Source organism: Chinchilla lanigera, unplaced genomic scaffold (genome assembly GCF_000276665.1).
Source record: "Chinchilla lanigera isolate Chin_1 unplaced genomic scaffold, ChiLan1.0 scaffold00063, whole genome shotgun sequence".
Lineage (NCBI taxonomy): Eukaryota > Metazoa > Chordata > Mammalia > Rodentia > Chinchillidae > Chinchilla > Chinchilla lanigera.
The window spans coordinates 2,711,408-2,722,301 of NW_004955464.1; the positions used below are offsets into that span (position 1 = coordinate 2,711,408).

At 44.6% G+C, this 10,894-nt stretch overlaps 1 protein-coding gene across 5 annotated transcripts in view; it reads left to right on the top strand.

The window, feature by feature from the left end:
* The window catches only part of Dab1 (Dab, reelin signal transducer, homolog 1 (Drosophila)), a 395,969-nt gene extending 385,879 nt beyond the window's left edge, over positions 1 to 10,090 (top strand). For all 5 annotated transcript variants that reach the window (XM_013521740.1, XM_013521741.1, XM_013521743.1 and 2 more), the window contains one exon: positions 8,815 to 10,090. In XM_013521740.1, coding sequence (XP_013377194.1) covers positions 8,815 to 8,859 — 45 coding nt within the window. In that variant the 3' untranslated portion in view covers positions 8,860 to 10,090. The remainder of the gene's footprint in view (positions 1 to 8,814) is intronic.
* Positions 10,091 to 10,894: the final 804 nt, after the last annotated feature.

A 10,894-nucleotide genomic window follows, 5' to 3' on the forward strand; every position in this document is an offset into this window, starting at 1 on the left:
CATGGCCACCACCATCACCACCACAACCACCACCATCAGTCATAATCACCACCAGCACCACGATCACCACCCTAAGCACCGTCATCATCACCCCACCACTCAAACCATCATCATCATTACCACCACCACTGTCACTGCCCCAGAAACCACCATCATCACTGTCATCACCATCATCGCCCTACCTCCATCCCCAGCACCATCATTAGCCCTGCCACAATCACCACTAACCCTTATGTTGGATGTGTCCTCTGCCGGGGAGGTTTTGCTAGATACTTTCTCCAGATAACTAATTTTCAGATGCCTCAAAACAGCTTGAGTTGAAGGGAGCCTTCTTGATAATTCTGGCTTTCCTTGTCACATAATCAGAATGGCCCCAGTTTCGAGTCTTACAATTTTCAAAAATTGTGAAGCCTTAGAGTCACATGTAAATTGTAAGTCTCTCCCAGCTCTGGTGGAAGACCAGTCTATAACTTTGATGAAGCACCTTCCCTTTGCAAGCATAGCGTGGCCATTTTATAATCCCTTCTAAGAGTTGCACGCTAAGGGGCTGATGCCCACCTTCTAGGCAGGTCTGCTACAGCACCCACAGGTGAAGCCAGCATGAGGCTTTCTAGGGCCCTCTGCCAAGAGGAGCATGAGGCTCGTGTAATCTTCTTCCCTCTATCCCCTACATGCTTCCACCCAACTAGAAATTTACTGACTGTAAGTTTTTAGTCCTTCTGGACGTTTGGAAAAGGTACAACTTGCAGAGATAGTTATGTCCATGGATTTGTTTTCCCTTCTGCCTTCCTACAGTGGGAAAGCAAGAGCCCAGCCTTCTTATCACCTTTGCAACCACTGTCTCCTGCTGCTTTTTCATTAGAAATAGCCATCCAGTTCTGAATAAGTAGGGATGACATCTGTTGATAAGTTAAAGCTATATGCCTCCAGATGAAGAATAAAGAGACAAACCCAGTCCCTGAAGATGGAAGCTTCAGTTCTATTTTAGCAATAAAGAAAAATATCTTCAATTATTTCACTTTTTCTCCTCTACCTTCCCATCTGGGAGCATCACGTGTTCTTGAAAGACTGCGTCAACAGAGGCAGAAGAGAACCAGAATAATATTATAATGGCTGGTATGGGGATGGCAGGTAATTTATACTTCACTGATGTGTTGCCAGAGCAATTTTAAGGACGAAATGTTAGCTTTTGAGGAGATGAAAGAAAAATGAAAACATTTATTTGGTTAAATGGCTAAGTAAATAAACTGCCTATCAGACTTTGCCAGCTGTCAAGTCAAAGTAGCATCTGTAACAAAGGGAATTGTTCAGTCTGTCTCCCTTTTGTAACAATAGATATTGCAATAAATAATAACTCACTGTCATTTTTCTAAATACTAATCTTCATAGTGGGACCCAAGACATATAAAATATTACCTAGTGGAAGTTCTAGTGTTCAAGGGGGAAGAAAGCTGAACTTCAAATGCTTTGAAAGGAGGGTTCTTTTATGAAAAAGGGGAAGAAAGAAACACACAGGGTCAGGGGCACTTGTACGTGAACATGAGTCCAAGTCAGGTGACCTTAGGCAAGCACTGCTCCCCTTATGCGGAGAAGCACAGGCAATTATCTCAGATTCCTTTCCAAGCTATCCAGCAGTCACATGGAATGAATATGAAAGTGGTTTGTAAACTGTACAAGTAAAATACATGTATTTGGGATTACTGAACAACAGAGCCTAAAATAATCAACAAATAAATAAATAAAATCTGACTATCTCATGGTTATAGAATTCAGAGGCAAATCCAATCTTAAGAGTTTGGAGGGAATAGTGTCCCATATCTTCAGATCTGTACAAACAGATACTTTTGGGGATCTTGCAGCTAGAAAACTGCTGGAGAGTTTCCTGCAGAAGGTGGCCAGGGTCTAGATGTGGGCAGTGCCTGTCAGGATGGAAAGGTGGGCTTGGAGCCAAGAGAGGGTTAAAAGATGAAACTGGCAGGAGGTTAAAACTGAAGGAACATGAGAGGTAAACAACAGGACAGAAGAGTGGCACCTAGTTTCCTGATGTGGAGGACCAAGTGGTGCCAGTCCTTGGGCTGCAGAACTCAGAACAGCTTGCTTGAGCAGAAAGAAGACGAGTTTACTTAAGGGCCATTTGAGCTTGAGATACCCGTAAGATTTCCAAGTAGAAATGCCAGTAGGCTGCTGGATATGGCCCCTGGAGGTCCAGAGAGAAGTGAGGCTAGACTTGAAGACTGCATCATGGTTTCCAGGAATTGGAGTAGTAGATGCAAGAAAAATAGGCTGATACCTAGACCAGCAGTTGACCAGCTCTGTATTATTTATTATTCATGGGCCGTGCATTCTATTCCAGCTACTCTACAGTCAGACAGGAAAGCAGCAAAAGACAGTGCCTCAACAAGTGGGTGTGGCTATGTTCAGATAATACTTTATTTACAAAAACAGGCAAACCCTAGAACTGGCTAATGGACCATCATTTGCTGCTTTCCTCTGTCTGAAGGTAGAGTAGTATTTTGAAGAATTTTCTACCCCGAAAGCCAACTTTCAGGCTGAAAGTGGTCAGAAATCTTTGTTTCATCTTTTTACTAAAAGGAAGGGAAGATTCCCACCATACTAGACGAAGTGATTTATTTTCATAATCACATAGGGCAGAGGTTGCAAACTGTTGACAGGGGAAAAAACAGAGGCCCAGATGTGAACATACTGGCCTAAGTTCATACAGGGACGGGGAGGTTTGCTGAAATCTTTGGCTCCAAAACTCACCCATTTTCCATAACCCACTTACACGTGGATTCAGGCAGAACTTTGAGTTATTTCTGCCTTATTGCCACTCTCTTCGTTACCACCAGCCTTTCATTTGCCAAACCAAGAAATGTAACACACACACACACAAGCTGAGCTAAGCTAAACCTGAGTGTTAGGGCTAAAAGACCATGAGGCTAAACTTGCTGCCGCCCATCGCAATGTGAAGGGACCCACACTTTGCTCCTCTGCCTGCTGCAGCCTGCTTCTAACTTAGATCGGTGTAGTCTCTCCCCAGACTGTCGGGCTGGGCACAGGTGGGCTTGCTCAGCAAGCACACTGCATGGTGCTCACTGACCCAGCTCTGAGACCACCCTTCTCAGCAGGCAGTGTCTCCTCTCCGTTACTTAGGATCGCTTTCTTGACCTTTTGCTCAGTGTGGCCAAGCATTCCAAAGCAAATACAATAAATACTAGATGGGAATAACATAGTAAGCACAATGTAGATGGCTTCCAGGAGGGACTGTTATGACACATAGGAATCTGTTTGCCTTCGTATTTCATGTCAAAGAGCTAGGAACAGGGGAAGAATCTAGCAAACAAGCACAGAAGTGGGAGTCCCAACCCTGGGCTTTCTCTGGCTGTCCCCTGTCTCCCACGTGGTTTGTTTCCCAGACAGGGCCCGAGACTCCTCATGTGGGAGCATTGCTGTCAGAGCAAGGGCCTTCTAGCTTTGCAGTCTGTGAGCAGGGACACGTGGTATTGAAGAGGACAGTAGGCTTCAAAAAGCCTATGTGTATCCACAGCAAACTGAAAAAAAGCAAATGCTGGATGGGAGTTGGCTGAGAAGGATGCAAGGGAAGTTCTTAGGTGAGGAAATATTCTAGAGCTTGCATGGGTATGGGCATTTGTCCACAGTCACTGAACTGTACACTTAAAATGGGTACACTCTATTATGTGTGCATTATACCTCAGCGAAGTTATTTTTAAAATCAGAAGAACAGGTAAATTTGTAGAGCTGGAAACTAGCAGTTACCAGTGGTGGGCAGGAGTGGGCACTGCCTGGTGGGTTTATAGTTTCTGTTTAGGGTAATAAAGGACTTGGAACCTGTCATGACAGCTGCCCAGTGTGACTCTAATTAATGCCACTGAACTCTACACTTAAAAATAGTTACAGTGGCAAACATTATGCTACATTTTACCACAATTTTAAAAATGTAAGGCAAACAACAACAACCTGATGGTGTCCCACCTCTGCCCTATGCCAAGGGACCTTAGACAAATCACTGACGCTGCAAACCTGGGCCTCTCTGCTGCAGAGATAAGAATGCCAAAGGTACAGCGCCAGCATGGAGCTCAGGTGAGATAAGGTGCATGAAAGAGGAAAGCCCTTCATATCCTGTACAAGTTCTGTACCCGGAGGCCGTGATTACTCACGTTCTGAGCTCGCTTGGCTGCTGAATGTGAGCACATAATAGACACAAAACTCACGGCACAGTCTGCAAACAGCAGCAACCCGTTGCCTGTGTGGCCTGCAGCCAGGCCTATAGAGGAACTCCATGTTCACATCCGTTCTGCACATTTTCCCTGGGCCGAGTTGGTGCCATTAGTAAATCTCACACCACAGAGCTTGTTTGCAGTTGCATGTGTATTCCACAAAGGAGGAGCAACATGGAATGACACGCACCCGTGACCACTGGGCTGTAGACATCTCCTGCAAAGGAAGGAGACGTGTGTGCACAGACCCAGGGCCTAGCCTTCTGGGGTGTCTCCCAGAGGCCAGGCTCCCGTGTGTGGGGTGAGCACCTTGTGTTGCCCCTCAGTCCTCAACCCCAACCCCTCTCCTTCTGCCAGTGGGGACCCCTCCTCTCCCACATGAGGACATTGGCCTCCAGGGGGATTGAGTTTAGAGTCCCAAGGTTTCTCCAGAGGAGATAGCGAGAAAGATCACAGGTCCTAACCAGGTGGCACTGTTCTCTTGTTGAACATTAGGAGTTTCACCTACGTCAGCATCAGACAAGGCTGCTCGGGCCCTGTGACAAGGCAAGACAAACTAGAGCCCCTCAGTAGTCATGGCCAAGCAAAAGTGAAACATGAACAGTGTCCAAACTGCTGGCTTTAGCCTTGCTCCATCCTTCCGGCCTTCCAGATAAGAATTACTGAGATAACCATAGAATGCCCCGCACTTCATGACAGCATCCAAGCCACAGAAAAGCCTTCCATTTTGACTCTCCTCCAAATCATCAAACGTGAGATCAGGCCCCATGGAGAGCCCTCACTTGCCCTGTCTTGCAGATGTCCACCACACTCCTCTGCATGAGGAGTGCACCTAGTTTGTTCAGGACAAGGACGTTCCCAGTGGCCCATGCCCGCAGGCAGAACAGTCCCTCTCAGTTGCAGAGCCTGGGCTTTCAGTCTTTAACTGCACCTTCCAAAAAATAGGATACTTAAAACTTAGGGTTGGCTTTGTTTTAGTTTTAACTGCTATGTGGTTCCATCTATTTTGTGGTCCTCTAAAGATACTAATATGTCAGAACCTCTGATCAGCTTGAAATTCTGAAGGGTTTTTCAGCTGCCCTGGAGAAGAGAATCATGCATTTGCTCACCCATGTCTTCATTTTCCATGGCTCTAAGCCGCTCACTTCGAATTTAGGATCCTGGCACACCAGACATAGAAGTGGTCGGGGTAGAACACACTAGGAGATGCTGGGACAGGATGAAAAGAGTGGCTGCCCAGGGCCCTGCCACTGTCAGGGGTCCCTTCACCTGCAGAGCCCAGGAAGCCTTTGTGGTTGAGCTGGGCTCAAGGTAAGATCCCTATAGAGAACAAAGAAGGCCCGAAGGTGGAAAGAGGTGAGCAAAGCCCTGGAAATGTGAAAATCCTGCTGTATTGGGGCTCGTCCTGCAGGGCACTGGGAAGGTTAGGCGAGGAAGGAGTGGAAGTGGGTGAGGCTGGTGGGGAGGATGGAGCAGCACTGGAAGGACCTTGAGTGCCATCCTGAGGCATACACGTTTTAAGCAGAGGACTGGCGTGACCAGCTCCATGTCAGAAAGATCATTCTGTCATGGGCAAGAAGAAAGACTGTTTTAAAACTGACTCATGGAGCTGAAGTTTGAGTGTTCGTTCATGGTCTGGAAGGGGTACTTACTAGTTCTACTGGACTATGAGACAAATGGGCCTTGTGTGCCCAGCCTCGAAGCTTTGCCCTCACTCTGTGGGTGACTAGGGGCCTTTAAAGGGTTTGAACAGGGCAAAGACATGGACACATCTACTAAGGAAACCAAAACTCCCCCCCTACACACACACACAGCATAGTTTGTTCATGTGTGATTCCATGTAGGCATTTTGGAATACTGAAAGTGCTTGGAGACTATATCATGACCTTACCAGAAAGCCAGGTTGGAAATTTCTAGATCAAATGATTTCTTAGCTCTCCTCTCACTCTGACAGCCCCAGATCTGTAACGAGGAAAGGAAAGCTATTGCCAAAGCATATAATGCATCATGATGTCAGACTTTGGGATTATCTGCTGCTTGGGGTTTTCCACACCACAGCTCCCCTTCATTAGTGGGGATAATTGAGAGTTGACTGCAGTTGTTACTGCTCTTGTGATGGGTATTTGAAGCTAAATTCCGGCAAGAAGATGTGTGAATACTTAGCTGCAGAAAGTTAATGCAGCATGGTATTAATTACCCTGCCTGAGCCTGCTGTCGTCTTCTGTTTTGGGGTGTCATTCTCAGTTGGATAAATTAGTTTCCAAAATTAGAATAGAGCAAATTGTAGGGTGAGATCAAGGCAGCCTGACTTCATAAGGTATCCAAAAAGAAGAATGAGCCCAGAACAAATGTCTACCTGGAAAACCTTCTCAAGCATCTCTGAAGCCCCACACAGGCAAAAGGAAATGCTTCTTCCATTTGCTATTCTTGAGCATTCCCAGCTCCACTTTCATTGATCCACCCACCGCTGGATAAGTATACAACAGATTTCATGTTTAACCTTACAACAGTTATTAGAAACAGTTTGAGACATTGGCAGGAAATAGATTGGGCACTTAATAAATCATCTTGCTGTAGATTTTCATCAGTTTGATTTTGAAAGAATAAAGCCAAATGGAAGTATGTTTAAAACAGAGGGATCAGAACAGCAAAAACACCAGAAACCACGTCATAGTCCTCTACAAGTTCAGTGTGCCCTCAGTAAGGACCTTCTGTACTTGATCCCGTGTGTGCTGTGGCAGAAGGGCTGGGGGGAACCTTGAGCAAGGACATGGAAGATGGGCTTCCGTCCTTCCTGTCCTCAGAGGGATGATGGACTGTGCTATTCCTTCCATTTCCAAAGGCAGTGCGAATTCTGCAGATGAAAGGTTGGAGGGACAAACTGGCCCTGCATTACATTACAGAGTCAGGGGTCTCAAAGCAGGGAGCGTTCCTTCTCCCTGCAGGAAGGCACACAGAATGAGTCCTGAGGAAGACACCCTGGATCTGACAACAGAAATCCTACTTTCCACTCTTAGTGTGGTGAGTTAGTGATTGTATGACTCCAGTGAAGCCAAAGCACTGTATGCTGGCTGAGAATCCTGACTTGAACAGTAGTGGGCCTGGACATTGTTTCCTAGCCCACTTGCGCTCTCAGAGTAGAGCAAACAAGGCAACACATTCCACCCTAGAGGTAGTAAAATGACCTTAAGACTACAACTTCTCTGGGCTTCAGTTTTCATTGTAAAATAGGAAGGAAAGTGTAAAAGCTGCTCCTAGCACTGTTAGGCAGATAAAATAAGACAAATAGTGCCTTAGAAACCCTCAAGCATTCTACAGGTGGAAGAGCTCCTGTCCCCCACCCTGAAGCTATTGTAATAAACTGTAAAAACCACCAGACCCTATTTCAGTTGTCATGTTCTAAATTTACTAGCTCTGTGAATATGGACAAGTCACTTCACTTTTCTGTGCCTGATTTCTTACTTGCAAACAATATAAAGCACCTGCCTTCCAAGGTTGTTTTGCTGAGTTAAAAATATAATACTTAGCAGGGCACTGGACACAGTAGATTGCCAATGCACTTGGGAGATTCAAAAAAATAAGCAAATAAAAGGGACCTGTGCACATATGGCAGGAGGCAAGTTAACATATGAAAGATAGCAAAATCAAAATGTCACCGTGCCCACTTAATCCTGACGCAAAGGGAGATGGCACCAAGATCAACTGCACCATAACAGCCTGTGCCTGCCTAAGAGAGGCTGTGGGTTATATCTGTGTGGCCAGTGGTGCTGGGCTGTCTCAGCGTGAGCTGAAGGTTGGCATGGCTTAAACAGGGCCAAACACCATCTCCTGTCACCATGGTTGGATTGCAGGGTTGCTGGTCTGTGCTGGTAAGAATCCCTGTGTGTATCTTGGTGCAGACCCATGCTTGCAGGCTAAGGACCGGCCAAACCTGAGACTCTAGGTGAGTGGAAACGCATTCCAGAGCTTTTGACTTAAGAGTAAAAGGTCCTTGCTGACTGTGCTGCTTGGCAGCTTACCCAATCACCACTGCTCTTGGCAACAAAGTGCTGTGTGAAATACCATATCAGGGATCTCCAAGAAGGCATTTATTAAACTATGTTGAAAAAATGTCCACTGGCTCACTGCAGTGTTACCATTCTCTGAAGACCTGTTACTACCAAGCCCTGAGCTAAATGCTTTTCATAGATTATCTCTAATTAGCACAAGAATCCTGTAGGATAAACTGTATTCTCTCATTTTGAGACTGAGGCTGAGAAAGGGTGTCAGTTGCCCACACCACCCACACCACACAGTGTATCCAGCTCTCGCTACTGTGCCATGCTATTTCTCTAACAGGAATTCGGTCTCAGCATGAAAACAAGGCTAGAATTGGATGTGTAGATTTGTTTTGGTGATACAGATTTTGTTAAAATGGTGTACATGATCAAATAATCCAAAACTAACCTAAGGTCATCCATCATCCACTGTCACCTTTCTGTTGTTAATCTCCAACCCCACTTCCCAAAGCTGTCTCAGAGCGACACTTCCTCCCCCGTGGCAAAGGGCAGGCCTCACTTTGTCCATCTGTCCACAGGAGCCGGAGCCTCTCTATGCGCAGATCAACAGACCTAAGAAATAGCGGCGATGCAAGCTGACGATGGGTGTATCGAGACTGGCATGGAAATCAGTATCGCAACAGGCTCTCTTGTATTCTTCCACTTCATCTCATTCCACAAAGAAATTCACACTTGCCCAATGAAACTCATTTTGAAAAAGGAACAACAATTTTGGCAACCTGTGGCAGATATATATGGCAGCACAAAGGAAGGAAGGAAGGAAGGAAGAAAGAAAAGAAAGAAAGAAAGAAAAAAAGAAAGAAGAGAAAGACCCACAAAAGTATTTTTAAAAGCCACACCCAACATTAAATCATGAATCAAGCAAATGCTTACCCAACAGATATTCTAAGCTCTCCTACCTGGGTTTAAAATGACCCAGAATATAAAATCTTAATTCTGCTTTGTTTTCTCTACTTGTTGGCCACTATAGAGACAGCAGATTTGGAGTGATAGGCATCCGAGAATTACAGCGAGGTTGGCGCTGACTTTTAGGCAGAGTGAGGGCCCCCTGGGCCCACTGTGTCATCATCCACGTGCCTTTCGGCATATGAAGATGTTTGGTCCTCACTCCACAGGGCGCAGTCTGCCATTTCGCTGCTCCTTCCTTTGTCATGTCTGAAAGTTAATGGGTGTACAAATTTTGTATTGCTTTTGACTTTTTTTTTTTTTAGATATGGGTGAAGATGTCTAACTGGGGGGAAAAAAATCCTCTTATAAAGTGAAGTAACTTGAAATCTCGCAAGACAAATAAGTGGTTGATTATTCATTATGGTCAAGAACGTTGCCAAAACAACCCTGTAGCTATTCTGCACCCTGCTGAAGAAAGACAGTTTTCGGTTCAAATCTTCATTCTGTGAGTAGGAAAGGACATCAGATCCCACTGATGAGAAAGATGAAAAATGCATCTAATTTCCTAAGAAGCTCTAAACTCTGAGTACAATAGAATAATATTTTTATTTTTTTCTGATACTTTGCTGCTGTGATACTATGCAGACAAGTGTCTCCTCCACGTGCCATTTTCAAAGAAAAGTCATTTGCCAAATAATTCTGGTAATGTGGTTTTGGATTTCAAAAACCAGCTTTCTGACAGAACAATGGTAACATAAACATTCAGCATAACACACTGATTGTGTGGTCAAAATGGTCCATCTCTATCTCTTTTTGTACATCAGAAAATTCGAATGGGATTTTTATTTTATAACTTTAAAAAAACCTTACCATTAAACTCTTTAAATATTTAAGGGAAATGGCTTTAAGGAGTTCTAATGAAAAAAAATTGTCAGTTTTTTGTAAATATAAATGTTAATGAAAATGCTTTTTAATAATGCCATTACACTGTAGAGAAGGTAGCAGATTGAGTGCAAGGTGTGACAAACTTAATGAATGGGTTCACTTTCCAGATATTACTCTGGAGCATATGGTAGGGAGCTGGAGTTCAGGGACAGCTGGCAGGAGCAATTGGCCAATCAGCAGCCAGAGGACCACCGGAAGGGGAATGGGACTCCATAATCCAGCCCTTCCGCACATCCTGTGTGCAGGACAGGGAAAAGGCAGTTCACATTCAGAAGGCCGGGCCCACAGATTCCAGAACCTCTCCACTCCCACCCATCTGCCCACAAGTCACTGGACTGTTTGTGAAACAGAAGGGTTTAAGCTTCCTGTTTTTACCTTTATGGGACAAAAAGTGCAGTGTTCGGTTCGTATATTTAGCACATGATTTTCATAAAGAATCTATATATTTTTGCCCTACAGAGAATTGTTATACAGGTCAAATGTGTTTTCCTGATGTTCCTATGCAGTCACAGTATATTGCGTTTAGTGGTTGAACGGCAAGAAGCAAACTTTCAAGAGTCACGTAGTTAATTGGATTTGTGGATAATCATTATTACTTTGGAAAGTAGATTTACATTGATATGGCTGATTTAAATAGGCCTGTATGCTTAGGCTCTTCATATCAATAGAAAGGAAAATGATTTGGAAGATCAGTTTTAAAACGATCATATACCTGATGAGACAAAAAAAAAAGGTGATACATCAAAGTGATTGTTATTATTTGGA